Source organism: Colias eurytheme, chromosome 12, assembly GCF_061535395.1.
Source record: "Colias eurytheme isolate Ceu_HAF_F1 chromosome 12, ilColEury1 Martin Lab GWU primary, whole genome shotgun sequence".
Classification (NCBI taxonomy): domain Eukaryota; kingdom Metazoa; phylum Arthropoda; class Insecta; order Lepidoptera; family Pieridae; genus Colias; species Colias eurytheme.
Genome location: NC_142991.1, coordinates 3,668,274 through 3,688,521, shown reverse-complemented (window position 1 = coordinate 3,688,521; position 20,248 = coordinate 3,668,274). Strand labels below are relative to the sequence as shown.

The window sequence follows — 20,248 nt, the reverse complement described above, 5'->3', positions numbered from 1 at the left end:
TAAAAAATTAAAATTAGAATTGTCAAGTGACAGAATTAAAGTAAAAAATGAAAGCCATTTGACAAATTTACAAACTGAAATTTACTGTTTAAAAATGTCACATTCGAAGAATGCTAATAAATTAACTGATAAGTGTAGAATAGACACTCCGATTAATGATAGCGTAGAAGGTGGAGGTAGGTTGAAATACGCCGTTTCCACATACACAATGCCTATACACAAATTAATACGAATTTTATATATTTTTAGATGAATCAATAGCTTGTAATTCATCAGAAAGCCGTACTTATGCGGGTATGTACACATTAAGTACTAAACCAAACTTAATTTTAGTACAGTACTGAATACAATGAACTTGCAGTTACAGTATCAAAGAAATCCTCAAGCTCAGGTGAAGACGAAGCACTATGCGCGGGCCAAAAGTCATTTATAAGCATTCATTCAACAGACCACCTCTGTCAAGTGGCAGACATTGATAATCCAGCAAATGTAGAAGATTGTAACGTCGAAGTGCTAAGTTTGAATGAGGTATTTCCCTCTACCTCCGAAGAAAGCCTGTCTAACGATGAAGATGCACCTGTGCCTAGGAAGAAAAATAAAAACAGAGGAGCAATACAAAAATCCCAATCTGAAAGTACTGGCAAGTCTCCTTATGTCCCTACGAATAGTAAATCGTCAACTATGTCAGGGCGAGAAAAAGAGTTGGAGGCGCAATCTTCTGTATACTCAGATTACAATATTCCGAAAAGCACTATGTATGTGATAGGCAGTAATCCTGGAGAACCTAAAATCTCTTATCAAGATCCTCCTAAAAAAATATCTAAGACGGTTAGTTCTGTTTATTATAGATAGGTATACCTATTACTCACATTTTGAAACTTATGTTACTTAGGTAGAAGATGTATTCCCACATGTAATCTATATAAAATTTCAGATGAAGAAATTCCTACGCAACATTGACAAACATAAGAATGAGCAAAATACGAAAAGCGGTGAAAAAGCAATCAGTAAACTAACAACTATGCGCGGCATCCTGAAAGATGGTAGATGTGGTCCCGAATGCACGGGCGACTCTACAGCACAAGATACAGATGATTATAGTAATATATTTTTACATCTTTTTATTAAATAAATTATTTTATTAATTAAATATTTAATATTCTAAATATAATATGCTGTTCCAAATACCTATCTATCCATAAAAACCATCTATCCATATCATCCGTGAAGTGTCTCTTTACTTTAGAATAATTATTCATGCAGTATGATGTATGTGCATTAGAAGTATCTTCTTTCTTATCAAGCTTCTCCTTTACTTTTATATCCTCCTCCTTTACTTTTATCTCTATTCCTAATAGTACTAGTTTAAAGTTAGCTATCACGATCTCAGCCTACAATTTTATTATTACAGCTGACGACATGCTGGCCTACCAAATGGAGTGTGGACCAAATTATACGAAGCAAGGCCCAGACAAAAACGTGTCTTTTAACACACAAGTCGTGATCATTCACTTCACAGGCGACCTCTGCATTGGACAGAGCATCGAAACATTGAGCAAGGAAAAAGACCAGCAAGCGCGAAACTCTGAACTTAGAAAAACGTATCTAACGAAGTATAATGAACTATGGCCCACGCAAAAATAGTGTCCCAAATGTTACACGTTTAATTTTATTTTGTACTATTGTATTAATAACGTCGCGTTTTGTCTACGTTTATTTATTCTACATTAACTTATCCGCAAACTGTAAATTATGTATTCTAAATTGAAATAAAGTTTTTTTTACCAAGTACCGGCCTTTTCATTCATGTTATTCTCAAGTTCTTTCCTCGATCTTAGGATAAGATTACAATCAGTATTAACATGCGTTTATAAATTCGATATCTCTTAATGTAATCAATAAAAAATTGACCTATTCACAAATGAAACGACCACATAACAAGAATAAATTTATTCAACAATCGCATCTATCACAGTGTCATTTAGAGCTAATTTTCCACAACACCAATTGCTTCACGCGCTCGTACGTGAAATATTTAGGAAAATTGAGAGGTAATTGTTCCACGGTCCAATTGGAGTTTGGATCCATTTTAACCTTGTCTAGTAAAGTTAGGAATGTTTCATAGCACGGTGCTACAGAGTCCATATGCTCTGTTGTGAAAACGTAGCGTTTTTCTAGCACAATGTACAATGTCTTTGGTGGTTTTGTATTGAGTATCTTTTGTATCGTCGCCACAAACGCTGTTGTCACGTCGTCATCGTAAATTACTGAAATCGAAAAATGAACTCTTGGTACAAAACTCTTGTAATGGTGCATTTACATCATACTAACATAGAGCTATTTAGAGCTAGAGAGCTTTTAGTGTAAACGAAAACTCGTATTCAGTGTTGTTCAGTATTAGCACATTGCATAGAATCTTTTCGAATGCAATAAGAACAACGAAAGAATGCTCTACGTCTGAATTCTGAAACCGTTACTCTAAATGCGATGCTAAATTTAATCAATTACTAAGTTTATATTGGCTCGAAATTAACAATATTATTTTTGGTTGAAAATGATTATCAATAGGTCTAGAATTGATTATGTTATTTTAATTCATCATATAAACTTACCATCTGCAGCAATAATAATATCAGTCTGTTGGATTTCTCTCAATAGAGTAGAATTCCAATCTGTGTCCATAAAGTCAAGTGGCAACACTTTGAATTGTGATTTGATCAGCTTTTCATTACATTTCGCATTGATTTTAATGAGCTCTAGTATGCCTCCTACATCTATATCTGCAATTATAAATATAAAATAACCTCTTTAAATTGTAAGAATTTATTAAAAACTTTACTACTTCCATAATACATTGTATCTGCTTAAATTAAAAAAATAGTAGATATAGAGTTTTTGTGTGCATCTCAATAAATAAGTATGGATAACATTCTATAAGCTTTGATGTATTTCTCACATTCTTAGGGTATTCATATTTAAATTAAATTATATTTTCTACCACGACATGCATCTTACTATGTCATAATGAGCTAGAAAATAATAAAATCTCTTACCATTTTTTTTTTTTTTTTTTTTTTTGTGTGGTGTCTCTCAATGTTAGCCAGAAGGGCTTCTACATTTTAACGCGGACGCGGGGGTGAACTGAAGGTTCACCCTGGTAGCGACATGCACAAGGGCGTCCCCCCTTGACGGGGACCACGAACCTCGGCTTGAGCTGTCGCTTGAGTGGAGGAGGCCAGAAGGGCCCTAATCGGACGGGTATCTCTTACCAGTACACACAACTTTCTTAGCATATATAGCTGCAACAAAACTTGTAAGGCCTGTACCGGCACCTAGTTCTAGGACAGTTTTCCCATTTAAATCCCCGTTAATACCCAGATGTATTAATAGATCTCCGAGTAGGAAAGCCCCTCGCCACACTTGCAGGCCCACTAACGCTATCTTTGTCTTTGCACTGTGCTCTGAAAGTATAAATAAAAAGTTGATTGATGCTGGAATGTTTTGACTATTAGACCTTTTTATTATTTTGTCTCTTATTGTTTTTACCAAATTGTTGTTTAAAGATTATTAAGACAAATATTTGATCGCGTTTGTATTTATTTATTTATTTGTCTTTGGGAAACAAACAATAGTGTTTCTTAAAATTAAAAAAAAAACCTATACCACTGAAATTTACATTCTTAAAATATAAAAACACATTCAGTCACATACAGCTTGTAGCATGTTTGTAGTTTTTTACAAACAAATTTAAAAACTTATGTATATTCAACTTGTGGAAAGTTACAGAATCAGTAACAAACATAGACATTTTTTTTTAATTAGACTTGCTTATGTTAATACATCAATCACATTTAAGCTTGCTAGTATATAAAAGCCATGTAGTTCAAAACTATCAATTTATGACTTACCAATTTTTATAACTTCTTTATTTGGCCTGTCTAAATCTAAGTCATTATCTTCATCAAAATTAGCTTTACTTTTTCCTCTTGGCAGTAGGAATGGAAACTGTGATATTACATCTACAAAAAGATACAAGGAAATGTCATAAGGTTCAACTTTTTAACTTGATTTAAAATATAATAATGATAACATACTTCCATTTTTACTTGGTTTACATTCAGTTTTATAATTATATTCATCATAAATCTCTGACACTACCGTCATCTCCGACATCTGAAATTATATAGGAATTAAGAAAAACATTATGAATATTTTTTATTTATGAAAAACATTCAGCAATAATAACCTTAACATGCAATACTTTTAAAAATTAAAATTAAATGTTTTTTAGCCACCATTGTTTGAGGAATTTTCTTCAATAAACAAAATTTGAACTAAGTACATTGATTACAAATATTCATTTTAAAATGTTTTATTTCTATAAAATAGGTATTACCGTAATTAATAATTTTAATTCAAATATGATTCAAGTTCCAACTGATGCGAGGAAGTAGTGTAAAAATTGGATGGAGTCCAATTTTAAAATTCTAAAATAAATTTACTAGTCTTAGATTGAAGGCCAGTTATGTGATGGATTAAGACAGGCGTTCGGATTTACAGAAAAATCATTAAGGATTTTACGTCTAATAAAATGAAAATAAAATTGGAGATACCAATTATTATTATTTAATGAAAATTAGTTGCATACCTTTCTAATTTTTCAATTTCCATATTTGCATTCTAATAAGTTTGCAGCACTACTTCTTGTATCATATAAAATGTTATCAGGCGCTACACAACATAAAAGTCTGAACGCAAAGTGTATAATTATTGCAATATTTTTAAACAAAATAAACGAAATTATTACTTCAATTTTCAAATTCCAAAGTCCAAACATATCTCAGAAACAGATGTCAGATTGACAATTTGACATTGACATTGGCATTGGCAAATTGATTTTTTTTTTGAGTTCTTAATTTTTAGCACTACAAGGAAGTTTATAAAAGTTTTACACAACTTTCATAATTCATAGTTCATGTCACACAAAACTTAATTTAGAGCTTTATGAAAATGCTCAATGAATTATTGTGTGTGAGAGTCTGAAATTTTGGACGTGACAGATCCACCGATAAAATGTTTATTTAAATAGAAGACGATATGAGTTTAGACTAACTAATGAAAACAAAGACTGTAAATAAATATACAGTAGTTCATCTTTTAACCAACGAAATAACTTAATTGACTTAATTTTTGATGTTGGTTATCATAGATTCATTATAGATAATTTATTGTCCATGACTTGATAGTGACAAACAAAAATAAAAAAACAAGATCGACCAATCACAGCAAAACACACGATCGACGCTGCCACGTCGAGTGAGACAGTCGGTGCGGGTGTGAAAGAAGTGGCATTTTCGGCATTTTGTTGAGTTTCGTCCTCCGAGCAGAAGATAGTTGCAGCATTGGAGACTTTGAATATTTAAACATGAGGATTGTTTTATCATTTTTGGCGATAGCCCTTTTGGGTGCCGCGCTCGGAGACGAGATTCCAACAGAAGACAACGTACTTGTCCTAACAAAACCACTATTCGATGATATTATTGCCAAAACCGAATTTATTTTAGTGGAATTCTGTAAGTATTTTTTAATTCATTGTAATATTTGAAATATAATTGTAAACGGATATATATTTTATAAAATAAAAAATTTGCTTCACTTTGTTTGTCGGCAATCGGCATGTACTTGCCGGGCGGCATTTTATTTCTACGTATATGTCTACGTCACAGATGCACCATGGTGTGGCCACTGCAAATCGCTCGCGCCGGAGTACGCCAAGGCAGCTACAAAATTGGCCGAGGAAGACTCCCCGATCAAACTCGCCAAAGTTGATGCCACGCAAGAACAAGACCTGGCCGAAAACTACAAAGTTAGGGGGTACCCAACCCTTATTTTCTTCAAGAACGGTAGCCCTATTGATTACTCCGGTAAGTTCTTATCACCGTTACAGTTATTACTCTAATCACGATAATAGTTCAAGTCAAATAGCCAGTAAATGATTGTTTTATAAATATCCATTTGCAACCGCTGTTAAATATGTTTTGAAATATGTGACTGCATTTAATAGATCTGGGCTATAAAACATAAATGATTTGTCAAATTAAAAGGTTATTGCATCATTTAAAAGTCATTTCACATGTTAATTTTTCATAACAGGTGGTCGTCAGGCTGATGACATCATCGCTTGGTTGAAAAAGAAGACTGGACCTCCGGCCGCCACTGTTGCTACCGCAGAACAGGCTAAGGAACTTATTGCTGCTAACAATGTAATTGTGTTCGGTTTCTTCCCCGACCAAACTACACAGAAGGCTGTCGCTTTTGTCAACACTGCTGGTTTGGTTGACGACCAAGTGTTCGCTCTTGTTACTGACGAGAAGGTCATTGAGGAGCTGGAGGCCAAACCTGAAGATGTTGTCATGTATAAGAACGTAAGTAAAATTTAATTTAAATGTGTTTTTTACGTTGTTATAAGAATTTTTTAATCGGAAAGTTTAAATATTTTTTTATAAAATTAATTGAAGAGAAAAGTTTTAAAATAAAAAGATAAGTTATTTATAATAAAACTCATTAAAAGATAGTATCAACCGGTTTCCGAATTTGAATAATAATTTGTTCAATATGCACATGTTTTTATCTATAATGATAAATGTGAAACTTTTAGGTTGACTATGACCCCAACGGTCATGAACATTATCTCTCAATATTCACATAATACTATTCTTATCTTTAGATAGTTTGTACTGAGATAAATTCAATTTTATAACTACAATTTAAATATGAAATTGATTGATTTTAAGGTACATATTTACAGGTATACATTATTTAAAAAAAAATAGTATTACCATGAACATGGAATGGAATAATTATTGTAGTAATTTGAATTAAAGTACTATAAAATATGTAATTAGTTAAATGATATTTGTACAAACTATGCAAAAAATGGTTTTTTATCATAAATTATTAGCCACCATTGGTAATGGAACTTCTAATATGTATTTATAATTTATATATCTGTTACGGCTAAAGGTAGGTGAGAACATAAACTTAAGATTAGCCGGCTAAACTTAGGTTTATTTTCGACGAGGTGTTAATGTTAGTTTGTTCTATCTTTAGCCGGCTAAACTTAAGTGTAACCGCAGGCCCGTGGCTAAAAATGTCGGGGTGGGTAGATTTGGTTACTATAATACATGTAAGGAACAGGGCGAGTGTTTTCTGGCACTTCGCCGGCTGCTGCCGCAGCACGCTCGCTGCGCTCGCTCGGCTCGTGCGGGTCTTAAGAGTTCTAACCTAACCTAACCTAGCCACCAGCTTTCTGCCCTGAGTCGGGGTGGGTAGATTTGGTTACTAAAATACATGTAAGGAACAGGGCGAGTGTTTTCTGGCACTGTGCGGGCCCCTCAAGCCCTCCACCGGCCCGGCGCTAACCAAATCTACCCACCCCGACATTTTTAGCCACGGGCCTGCGGTTACACTTAAGTTTAGCCGGCTAAAGATAGAATAAACTAACATTAACACCTCGTCGAAAATAAACCTAAGTTTAGCCGGCTAATCTTAAGTTTATGTTCTCACCTACCTTTAGCCGTGACATATCTATGAGCTATTAATATAAATTTTAATCATTGCTTTTACCAAAAATAATAAAACATTGATATAGATGATTTCAAAGTTAAAAAAAAAAAACATTTTTTCTTTTTTTTTGCCTTTTTTAAATTTATTTTCTTTTTCACATATAGTTTGAAGAGCCAAGCGTCAAGTTTGAAGGCGAGGAGTTCACAGAGGACATCTTCAAGAACTGGGTGTTTGTGCAGAGCATGCCAACTGTTGTTGAGTTCTCTCACGAGACAGCTTCCAAGATCTTCGGCGGACAGATCAAGTACCACCTCCTGTTGTTCCTGTCCAAGGTTAGTTATTTATTTTTTATTGCCAACATTATAAATATATAGTTTAAGTGTGTTAAAAAATATGCTATTAAATAGGAACTTGTCTTTTTGGTAGTGTTGATAAAAATGCATTTTTAATTTGGATAGGAAAAGTAAAATTCTGTGAATATTACATTTTTAACTTATCTTGTTAAAATTGTTAAGAGAACTAAAAAATGCTTTTAAATATAATAATTTTGAAAGTACTCGAAACTTATTTAAAATAAATAAATAACATTATAACAAACGATGTTATAATACAATTTAATTATAACGAATATATTGTTTCCAAGTCTTGTGCAAACACAGGATGAAGGCGCGGGCGACAATTTACATATTTATAGTATCTATATTCAGCTACAGACTATATTAATATTCATTTATGTTTATTATAATCTGTGCTCCATCCTATCACAAAACATTTTACGGCACATTAAACAGGTCACGACGATGTTCACGAATTGTGAAAGTAACTAGTGGTGTGCAAAAAGTAACCCACTTTTTAACTTAGTCTCATTTATCAATAAGTTTGAGATAATATTTCTGTGTCAATATTATGAGGTCAAAATCTAATATGTTATAATGCTTTGATCGTGTTTTCGTTCGAGCTTTCGTATTATTATGCGATTCCTAATTTGTTTAATTGAATTCTTCTTAAAAACCACCTGACTAAAGTGTTTGTAAAAAAACAAGCTTTAAATAATCGAATAGGTCAACCGGTTTTTGAGACTTGTTGAATTTTTGCTTCTATTTTGTATTAAAACTGTTCTTTGCAAGTTCTAAATGGTAATTATTATCGATGTTTTTAATAGCAATATTCAGATATACACTATCATGTATTCTGTAAGACATGTCTGTTCATTCAATTATAATAATTTTAACGGTTACAATTTAACCTTGTCGCAACGGTAATTAAATCATTAACAGTACGCGTAGTGGGAACAAAAACATAACCGGACGCAGTCTTAGGAAAGTAACCGAGTGACTAACTGCAAAAGAACACTCATCTTGTCACACCAGCTTTCGATTATGCTTTTTGAGGCTTACTTATTGGAGCATAGCTCACGATTTGTGAAAGTTGATCACTTTTTTGCATGACTTCATGAAATTTCATGAGTCATCTTAATTTATTTATTATGTTAGTTTATTATATGACGCTTTTAAAATAATCTAATCTTATCCGATTATCATATAAAACTACTGGGTTTTATAATATAGACCGGGAGATACTGACACAAAATTTCGAGTCATTTGTAACAGGATGGCGGTTCTACAGGGGTCTTAGTACGCAATGACAAAAAGAAAAACGATGGCGTGAACGCTGGTACCGGTGGCTTAGTCGCGTGGGCGTTAGTCGAACTCGTCGGAAAATAGCGAAAGTCAAACGATTTGTAACAGTATGGCACTTATTTTTCCTGTAAGTTTGAGGATCAACAAATATAAATACAAAATTTCAAAGATCTATGTGTTGGAAATCTTCACTTATATAAATTAATAATAAATTAAGTTTTCAAGTATGACAGCACTTTTTCCCCCTACTAGAAGTATGGCAAATATAATAATGGTCACATTTTATCAAATACTCTCCAAAAATCCAAATGCAATACTGGTACAAAAAGTTTGGCGAAATAAAAATTTTTTGCAGATTTTCGGCGGTATGGCGACCATTTTGAATCGTCCGAAAAGTATGGCATGGCGATTTTCGTAAATGGCTGCACGACGATAGTTACCTGTGCAAAAGTTAGCCTGGTACAAATGGTTGAATGATTGTTTTATTTAAATCAACACATTCGCGTCGGTATGGCGGGTTGTAAGTCACACCGGAAAAGTATGGCATGACACTACCGCCTACTACTTTTTTAAGGGCTATCGGTAAATTCTAAAATTTTTGTGTTACAAATCGTTTGACTTTCGCTATTTTTCCGACGAGTTCGACAAACGCCCACGCGACTAAGCCACCGGTACCAGCGTTCACACCATCATTTTTCTTTTTGTCATAGCGTACTAAGACCCCTGTAGAACCGCCATCCTTGTTACAAATGACTCGAAATTTTGTGTCAGTATCTCCCGGTCTAATAGTCGAGTATTTGTCAATTACTTGATTTAGATTTTTTTTTTCAATGTTAATATTGATTTAATGTAGTAATAAAGCACATAATAAAACAACTACTTATAGCTTTTTTTATAGAAAATTAAAAAATCACTATTCGGTATTCCTCACGACCATAGTAAAGGTCATTGAACTATACAGATCGTTGCCCCGACGCAACCTAATCGGTAAACATTACATCTTCGACATTTTTTTACTAGCGGGCCCGTTATTTTTTAAATTGTAATAAAAGGAAGTGATAATGTCACTAAAATAATGTTAAAAAATATACAAAGGAAGTTTGTTATTCATATAGTCACAGAATTATCGCTTGCACGCAATTTGTATCCTGATTTACCACGCATTTGCATTAAGAAATTATCATATGAAAAGTTGAAAACAGTATATGTATGAAAAGTTTACGTAATTCTAAGTCGTGTCGAATGTCGCGACTCGCGAGGCAATATTATCATATCACTGTATCGAATCGTTGTTAACTGCACTAAATATATTTACACTAATAGATAAAAATTCTAGCAAATATTATTTCTTTACTTTTATATCTAATTTAATATCTTACCTCCTTACTACCTTGATGAGAGACAATTTGAACTAAAAATCGATATTCTGTCGCGATGAACATTGGCGATTTATATTATTTCGACAAATTTTTCGCGATATGTGAATAGAACACTTTAAATACACAAACAAGAAATTCCATTGCATATACTTAATCTATCCATGTAGATATACATATAAATGTTTAATATAATTTACAGAAAAATGGCGATTTCGACAAGTACCTAGAAGTCCTGAAGCCCGTCGCCAAGACTTACCGCGAGAAGATCATGACCGTCGCCATTGACACCGATGAAGATGACCACCAGAGGTAATATTTTTTGTTTTATTATACATATTATCTATTAATAATATATATTAGATACTAAAATTAGATTCATATGATGTTATTAAGAGTAGTTTTTAGAATAAAAAACCCTGTTTTTATTTAAATGGTTTTAATGGTTTTATTGTTTTTTAATGATTGGTTTCAAATTGTATTAATAAATAGTATTTTAAGTAACTATATTTTTTTACATTTTCTTCTAAGTATTTCAAACGTTATTTTTAGACAAAAAAATCCAGCCTTTTCCAAAATTCAGCCTGGATATTTTTGTCTAAAATTCAGCTAAAAAAACATTATTATAATATATTGTTTTACCACCAGAATCTTGGAGTTCTTCGGCATGAAGAAGGATGAGGTCCCATCAGCGCGTTTGATCGCTTTGGAACAAGACATGGCCAAGTACAAGCCGCCCACCAACGAGCTCACCGCCAACGCTATTGAGGTGAGTCGCATCGATATTGGTACAGCCGTTTGGGAGATATTCAATGTCTTAACTTTCAATTTTTTTTGACAGTGAATAGAAATCTTAGTCTTTCTTTGAATCATAAATATAATTATTAATTATCATATATAACTATGGACTTATCCAAGTTTATCAATATTCAATTATTTATGCAGGAATTTAAATTACTTTCATAAAACTTTCATAATAATTATATTTGATCTTCTTAAAATATGCAAACATCCTAATATAATGATATTCTGTATGAGATAATTGAGCTTTGGACTTTAAACTTGTTTGTTCACAAAATAAATACTAGTTTTGGACGATCATTTATTTTACCTATCTCTTTAATTTTGGAAAACCGCTGATCTGCTCACCGTTTCTGGATAAAATTTTAAGCAGAAATAGATTATATAATAAAAATAATTTGGAAAATCCAAAAGTGCACGCCTCATCATTTTTTTTTAAATAATTATTTATTAATTATTATTTTTGTTTATTTAATAACAATTAAACCACATCTAATCAGACCCTGAAAAATGAAAGGGCATTCCTGAGCATACTCAAGCGTAAGAGAAAAAAAAAGACTCAAGTAAAGTATTTCGGTCGCTATCGTGTTAACAAGAAAATCCTCCGCACATACACACACACGGACGTCCAAGACAGAACTTTTTTAAACTGTTTTTTAACTAGTTTAAATAACAAAAATGACATCAAAAATATCATGAATGTTAAAAATAGTGTTTTTTCTTAATATGTGTGTGTATGTATTATCTTACAAGTGCAATATATGATACATAAAGACATTTTAAGTTTGAAAAATCAGATGTTTTGCGCGAAGTGACAGTAGTACCCACCTCAACGCTTCGCTTATGAGGCGTGCAATAGAAGAAATAACGTGTTTCAATTATAAATACATAGTTCAATAAATTATAAGCTGTGTCATTGAATTTCGCCACAGTGACGTGTAAAAGGATGAAAAGCACTTATTGCAAATGTTACGCTCTTATCGGGAGTATAAAATCAATTGTATAGGCATATTTGATATGCGAAAACATATTTGACGATAATGTATTTTCTTATACGTTGAGAATATTGTAGGTATTAATACTTCTACCGTAATGGTTTTAAAATATACGTAGGCGAAGTCGTTAGGACCATAATGCGTAATAAATTGTTAATTATTATCAGACTCAAGAGGCATATTATAAAAAAACAATTTAACTTCCAAAAATTTGATAAGAAAATTTAATGAAAATTACTTGATAGTCCATTGAATGAATCCCTCCAAGGGGGGTCTAGAGTGCGTGAGTTAGTAACGTAAGATGTTTCTTCGGAAACATGTCAAGAGTCCCTAGGTAATAAACATACTAAAACCCCGGGCCACTAGGAGGAGCCCCGGAGTGGGGGGAGGGGGGAAATGGGTCCATTTTTTCATTTTTCGCTTAAATCTCAAAAACGGTACATGTTAGAGAAAAACTTTCAAGGAAAAGTTGAAAGGCCATAAAATTATCTACAAGTTGTACCTAAATCATTTTTTCCTATATCCTACCGTTTCTGAGTTATACACAGTAAAACATGATTTTGGCTCAAACAATTTCCACATCAATCGATCAAAAAATATTTCTTTCTTCCAAAAAACTCAAATGTGCAACTTGTGACCAGTACTGATAGATTGCTCTTAATAAGTTCTATAATTAGTAAAATAAACACATTCCTCCATGGAAGCCTTTAGGAGGAATCGATTGTCAAAATATTATATTAGGGCAGTTTGAGTTACTGAACTTGATCTTTTTATTTTTTTCTTTCAAAAAACTCAAAAGTGCAACTTGTGACCGGTACAGATAGATTGCTCATAATTAGGTCTATCATTGCTAAAAATACCAGATTCCACCACGGAGGCGTTTACGGGGAATTGAATTTTATCAGGGTAGTTTCGATACATGAACTTTTTATTTTTTTTCTTCCAAAAAGCTCAAAAGTGCAACCTGTGACTGGTACAAATAGATTGCTCATAATTAGGTCTATCATTGATAAAAATACCAGATTCCACCATGGAGGCGTTTACGGGGAATTGAATTTTATTAGGGTAGTTAGTTAAAAAGTTCATGTATCGTAACTACCCTAATAAAATTCAATACCTCCTAAACGCCTCCATGGTGGAATCTGGTTTTTTTATCAATGATAGACCTAATTATGAGCAATCTATCGGTACCAATCACAAGTTGCACTTTTGAGCTTTTTGGAAGAAAAAAAATAAAAAGTTCATGTATCGAAACTACCCTGATAAAATTCAATTCCCCGTAAACGCCTCCGTGGTGGAATCTGGTATTTTTAGCAATGATAGACCTAATTATGAGCAATCTATTTGTACCGGTCACAAGTTGCACTTTTGAGTTTTTTGGAAGAAAAAAATAAAAAGATCAAGTTCAGTAACTCAAACTACCCTAATATAATATTTTGACAATCGATTCCTCCTAAAGGCTTCCATGGAGGAATGTGTTTATTTTACCAATTATAGACCTAATTAAGAGCAATCTATCATTACCGGTCACAAGTTGCACTTTTGAGTTTTTTGGAAGAAAAAAATAAAAAGATAAAGTTCAGTAACTCAAACTACCCTAATATAGTATTTTGACAATAGATTCCTCCTAAAGGCTTCCATGGAGGAATGTGTTTATTTTACCAATTATAGACCTAATTAAGAGCAATCTATCAGTATCGGTCACAAGTTGCACTTTTGAGTTTTTTTGGAGAAAAAAAATAAAAAGTTCAAGTATCGTAACTACCCTAATAAAATTCAATTCCCCGTAAACGCCTCTGTGGTGGAATCTGGTATTTTTATCAATGATAGACCCAATTATGAGCAATCTATCTGTACCGGTCACAAGTTGCACTTTTGAGTTTTTTGGAAGAAAAAAAATAAAAAGATCAAGTTCAGTAACTCAAACTACCATAATATAATATTTTGACAATCGATTCCCCCTAAAGGCTTCCATGGAGGAATGTGTTTATTTTACCAATTATAGACCTAATTAAGAGCAATCTATCAGTACCGGTCACAAGTTGCACATTTTAGTTTTTTGGAAGAAAGAAATATTTTATGATCGATTGATGTGGAAATTGTTTGAGCCAAAATCATGTTTTACTGCGTATAACTCAGAAACGGTAGGATATAGGAAAAAATGATTTAGGTACAACTTGTAGATAATTTTATGGCCTTTCAACTTTTCATTGAAAGTTTTCCTCTAACATGTACCGTTTTTGAGATTTAAGCGAAAAATGAAAAAATGGACCCATTTTCCCCCTCCCCCCACTCCGGGGCTCCTCCTAGTGGCCCGGGGTTTTAGTATGTTTATTACCTAGGGACTCTTGACATGTTTCCGAAGAAACATCTTACGTTACTAACTCACGCACTCTAGAACTTTTTATTCAATGGACTATGAGTATATATACGAAACAACTTATTTGATCTTGATAAATTTGTTTATTTTAACTAACTTAACTATTTTAAACCGGATCTTATTAAATAATTTTAGCGAACTTAAAGTTTCAAATATAACTTTTTGACGATATTTTCCTTTTTTAATGATATCTATAAAATATAGTACTTATATATTATTTTTTTAACTATCGTCTCCTTAAATAGGAGTTATATATATTTTGTATTCATAACTACATTCACGATTATAATGTATAAGTAGCCAAATCGAACGCGACACGAATCATATCGCGCGTTGTGGCGGACGTTGATAACGCACTATTCGTTACTAATTGTAATGTTATGTCACTAAGCACTAACTATTATATACATCGATATTGTTTTTATCTAATTTATAAGTGTATCAATATTCTATTTTGATACCTGATAGGGTTACTGTGACATTAACCTTTGTTAACCATAATTTACCACGCCACGTTATCATTTATAAGTACTCTCAACGGTATAGATTTATGGAAAATAGAAATATTTTTTTTATTTAATATTCGCATGATGTTATTGTAGTCTATGAAATAGATACATTATGCCGTGCACCCATAGCAATTATTATTTACCTATGCAAAAGTTGATATGCAATCTGTGTCAACTGTCAGCCTATGACATTCAAGTGCAAATACTGTATTTATAGCATTTTCTCATTTCATATTCAAAATATATTGTAACTAGCGTATTCCGTAGCGTACAAAATTGTCAATTATTTTGAATAAAATTTACTAAAATCTCAAATATTGAAATACATACAATCAATTTACATGAATACACAGCGTATAACATAAAAATACACAAAAACTTAATTTTAAATATCAACTTTTAATTCTATTAAAACCATAGTATCTATTTCCTTGCATCTCACATTGAGCTCTCCAACATGAAATCTTACAAAAAGCAAAAGTTATCAAGAGTCCATTCTAAAAAAAAAAAACAAAAATCCCTCCAAATCTTCTTGCCCCTGACCTCTTTGTCATTCTTAAAAAAAAAATTATTCGTGTTCTAATTTCAAAAATCATTCGACCATCAGGAATTCGTGCAATCATTCTTCGCGGGCACGCTGAAGCAGCACCTCCTCAGCGAGGAGCTCCCCGAGGACTGGTCCGCGAAGCCCGTGAAGGTGCTCGTCGCTACCAACTTTGACGAGGTCGTCTTTGATACTAGCAAGAAGGTCCTCGTTGAGTTTTATGCTCCATGGTGAGTTGATTTTTTGGTTCGTGTTTTTTTTTTTTCAGGGTATGTGGTTATGGTGAAGTAATGAGGTTTATGTAATTAATAGGTGATTGTAATTTGTAATACTAACACTAGGAATTAGGATAAGATTTTACTAATATTATATGGGCTATGTGGCCTGAAATAAATGAATTTTATTATTTATTTATTTTATGTATTGTGTAACGTAGATGTTATTTTATAGCGTTTTCGATGGAAGTTTTCAGGTGATTCGATTTTTTGGACATTTTAAGCAATTATCATATTTCAAGTAATTTAAACAAAATGATAAGATACTACTTTACTTATGAAACTATCTGTTTAATAATATAGCCTGTTTATTGGTCGTTGTTGTATTTATTTATAAGTATGATATCGATTTTTTTCTACTTTAATTTGCATTTTAAAGGAAAATAAAGTTTGTTTACATAATTGTTTCATAATCAATTTGTTACGAAATGACATTGCCGTGACATTTAAAAATATGACACACTGAAACAAAAGCAGTATTAACAAAACAAATATTGCGTAAACTTATTGTCGTTTGTGTGATGTAATGTTATTTACTCAAGTGTTTAAAGAATAATAATTCAAAGTGAATCGATCGTTGAATATGTGTAATTAATTATTGTATAGATTCAATTTGGTTACTATTTATTCAAACGGGGAATGATATGGTTATTGAATATTAAACACGGATAAAAATTTAAATATTAAGCTTAATTACATTAATAATTTAGAATACGTAATAAGTAAAATCTAAACTGATACTACTAGAGTTAAATTAGATTTTTGTTAAATATCTAAATCCATTGATGGTCGAAATTCCGTAGAAGTTTTCAATTAAAATAGAGAAAAGGTAGTTTTTCTCCATATACAAAAAGATCTAATCTTTTTCTCTACTATAAATAAAACTCCACTTATACATGCACAATCTCTATTCAACACATTAGTTTAAGCATAAGTACATTAATCAAAATTAATAAGTATTAAAAATAAAATAAGTATGTAATATAAATATTAAATGTAACCCAGGTGCGGCCACTGCAAACAACTAGTGCCGATCTACGACAAACTCGGCGAACACTTTGAGAAGGACGACGACGTTGTTATTGCCAAGATTGACGCGACCGCTAACGAATTAGAACACACCAAGATCACATCCTTCCCCACTATTAAACTGTACACTAAGGACAATCAGGTAATTTTCTATTGATTTTTTTAATGGTCCTGCTGTTTAAATTTAATTTTGTGCTAGTGATTCTAAAGTGTTCAGCTTAGCTAGTAATTTTTAAAACCTACCGCTACTAATAGTAGTGTAACAGTAGTGTTTCCATCGATTCTATTAAACTTATAAGCCGTATTGCTTATTGACATCATTAATTTAACTGTTCCTATTGATATCAATGAACCCTACTGATTCTACTGGTCCTACAAATTTTACCAATTCTAATGACAAATGTTTCTACCAAATTGGCTAATTTGTATCTCATGATAGAAAGTGTAAAACAAAAATCGATGAGTACTATATATGCTTCTTTATGTATAACACTAATTATAAAATTGTATATTCTCTATTTCTTTATACATTTAAATGATGTGCAATTAGAAGAAATATTGAAAATATATTTATTAATATTGCTTTAATGTTAACAGGTGAAAGACTACAACGGTGAGCGATCACTGGCCGCCATGACCAAGTTCGTTGAAACTGACGGTGAGGGATCTGAGCCCACTCCTTCTGTGGTGAGTTATTTAATCAATATATTATTAAAATTAATACTAATACTAGGTAACTCATAATATTACAATTTATGAGGTTGTCAAAATCACTTTTGATAAAAGTTTTTGTATCAACTATGTATAAACAGCCTAGTCGTTTTAAAAATAAGCCAAAACAAGTATTGCAACAGAATTTGTTTATTAAAATAAAGAATGTCTTATCAAATTCTATCAACTTGAGTGTGGCTCCTACATTTTTGCACAATTTCAAGTATTTGTTAGAAATATAGTATTCATACAGTCGTTTTTATTAAAATCTAGATTATCTTCCAAAATTAATTGCTTAACAACAAAATTTAATTTATTTTCTTTTGTTCCAGTCGGAGGAAGACGAAGACGACGAATCGGCGCCCAGAGACGAATTATAAGCTGTCAACATCCCGCTCTTTTGAGACTTCCATAGATTATATTGTACTGTATAGATTATAATTATTATGAATTAACACTTAACATGTGCATTTTGTAAGCTAGGCTGTTAATTTTTATATTGTGTTGAGGTTGTACTTCATTTCGTTACGTTTTAATGTCGCTGGACACAAACAATTTTTTATAACAGATTAATTATAATGAATTAAATTTTTTAATTATTAATGATGGCCCCACTATTCTCAATGGCCAAATTGTCTATGATATTCTTTTTCCATTAATACTCTATCCTAAAGTTTGATCCGTTTAGGATGAACAATTATCTCAGTAATTTATTCGGTAAAGCATAATTTATTACATAATCAGCAGCATTAGATTATGTATGTGTGTATATTTATAATTTCTGTATCATAATGGAATTATTTCACATTCCTAAGTACAAAGTTGAGTTACATCGAACAAGCGGTACGTCGCTTTTAATTCTTATTTTTTATATTTTGTATAGCAACGTTTTATTTCATCACAAGGGACATTCGGTTAAGTAAAATGGTTTTGTGCCAAATTGGCATTTATTTTTATATAAAATAGATCAAAGGTGCTTTGAAAAAAAATAAGATCGTGTTTTTCAAGTTTGGTTGTTAAATGTAAATAATTTAATTTGAATCAAATCCGCATTGTTGTCTTTATTGTGGATACAGAAATTGATAAATAAAAAATATTAAATTACGTCTGCCTTTTATTTTCCTAGCTATAATATACCTATGAACTGCAAAACCCTATTACATAGAAATAATACAAAACACTATAACATAATGAAGTGTGAACAAGAGGCCAGTAGGCCATATGTGATTCTTACAACACTGACCACTGCATCTTTTAACTGACAAACCTCGATCTACAAAAACGCCCAATACCGACACTGCGAGCGTTAAACGCATCGTGAAATTTATTATTTCACAAGACGAAATAACACATTAGTCAAAAATAATTACATAATATCTACACTCTCAAAGCTGAGGGCACGCAACTGCATCCGTTAAATACGTGTCTTATCCAAAAATTTACATTCAAATATTGCAATGCAAGAAAGAGCATAATCAACCCTGTATGTTAATCGGGTAAAAACAATGAATAAAGCTTGCACTCATGGAATCATTTCAGCCATTGCAATTTGTCCGATTGATTAAATAAAACATAGTAATAGTTATCTTAATAACATTAAAAAATCAGACATTTAAAAATAAATTAAGTAGGTAGGTGGTCACCGGTGTCACCGGGCAAGCTCCACAAACATTCAGGTATTAAAAAGTACACTAGAGACTACTGTGAACCGCACGTTATTAATGCTTAAGTTAAATTGTGTCTTACGGCTCTGGGATCTTGGACTATTTGGTTTTGGCAACAAAATACCCTGAATAATTTGAGATAATATATTGAAGTGAAACTTCTTTAGGCGCGTTGAGAGTAAAATTTCGAGGTCACCTCATGAAGTAAGGCGATGATTTTGGTCTCTTTGAATCTAGCCAAAGAAATTTCACTTCCGAGATGTGTGCTTGTTTTTATCAGTGTCAAGACTAATGAAGCTAGGGGAGTGGTTAGTGGAAATTAAAATATTATCAAGGAAAGAAAAATAAAACAATAAATTCGCACATTTCATTTATTATCTTACATACAACGATTAAAACATAAAATAACTCTTTTAAATTATTAACATTAAGCTTGTTCCATGTATAATTATCACATTAACCATACAAGTGAGTCGAATGGAATGGCTTCGAATTATAAAACGTATGTGTTTATTTAATTAAAAATAACCATTGGCTTGATAAAGAGCAGGCGTTTATAATATGGTATAATTTGTACGCACAATAGTTTACGCTTAAATATTTAGGCTGTGTACACACAAGATCTACGTTGTGAAATAATGCAAAATGTTTGTTCCTAAATTATTAGTTTTCTTTTGACTTTGCAAATCGCCAAAGTTATATGAAGATTCATTCGTCCTAAAGGAAAAAGTAATTTTAATTATATAATGGAGACAAAA

At 32.0% G+C, this 20,248-nt stretch overlaps 3 protein-coding genes across 4 annotated transcripts; 2 read left to right on the top strand and 1 right to left on the bottom strand.

Annotated features, from left to right (window-relative positions):
* Nucleotides 1–94: 94 nt before the first annotated feature.
* On the top strand, nt 95–1,704 carry LOC149903884 (uncharacterized). The gene is made up of 4 exons (XM_090108189.1): nt 95–163; nt 334–828; nt 935–1,100; nt 1,412–1,704. The coding sequence occupies exons 1-4, from the start codon at nt 95–97 to the stop codon at nt 1,642–1,644; spliced, it is 963 nt and encodes a 320-aa protein (XP_089964315.1). The 3' UTR covers nt 1,645–1,704.
* Nucleotides 1,705–1,935: 231 nt separating this feature from the next.
* LOC149903883 (methyltransferase-like protein 22) lies at nt 1,936–4,821 on the bottom strand. Of its 2 annotated transcripts, none has more exons than XM_090107991.1 (6): nt 4,649–4,821; nt 4,095–4,173; nt 3,909–4,019; nt 3,270–3,461; nt 2,613–2,780; nt 1,936–2,267 (listed from the first exon to the last, which is right to left on the bottom strand). In XM_090107991.1, exons 2-6 carry the CDS (start codon nt 4,171–4,173, stop codon nt 1,978–1,980), a joined length of 840 nt encoding a protein of 279 aa, XP_089964117.1. In that variant the 5' UTR covers nt 4,649–4,821; the 3' UTR covers nt 1,936–1,977. The 2 variants fall into 2 exon arrangements, with proteins under 2 accessions (XP_089964117.1, XP_089964118.1); XM_090107992.1 differs by lacking the exon at nt 4,649–4,821 and adding an exon at nt 4,397–4,497.
* A 470-nt stretch (nt 4,822–5,291) lies between these two features.
* Nucleotides 5,292–18,930, top strand: Pdi (protein disulfide isomerase). The gene is made up of 10 exons (XM_090108290.1): nt 5,292–5,573; nt 5,727–5,924; nt 6,154–6,425; nt 7,731–7,898; nt 10,785–10,894; nt 11,231–11,351; nt 15,875–16,041; nt 17,092–17,257; nt 17,713–17,802; nt 18,159–18,930. Exons 1-10 carry the CDS (start codon nt 5,426–5,428, stop codon nt 18,204–18,206), a joined length of 1,488 nt encoding a protein of 495 aa, XP_089964416.1. The 5' UTR covers nt 5,292–5,425; the 3' UTR covers nt 18,207–18,930.
* Nucleotides 18,931–20,248: the final 1,318 nt, after the last annotated feature.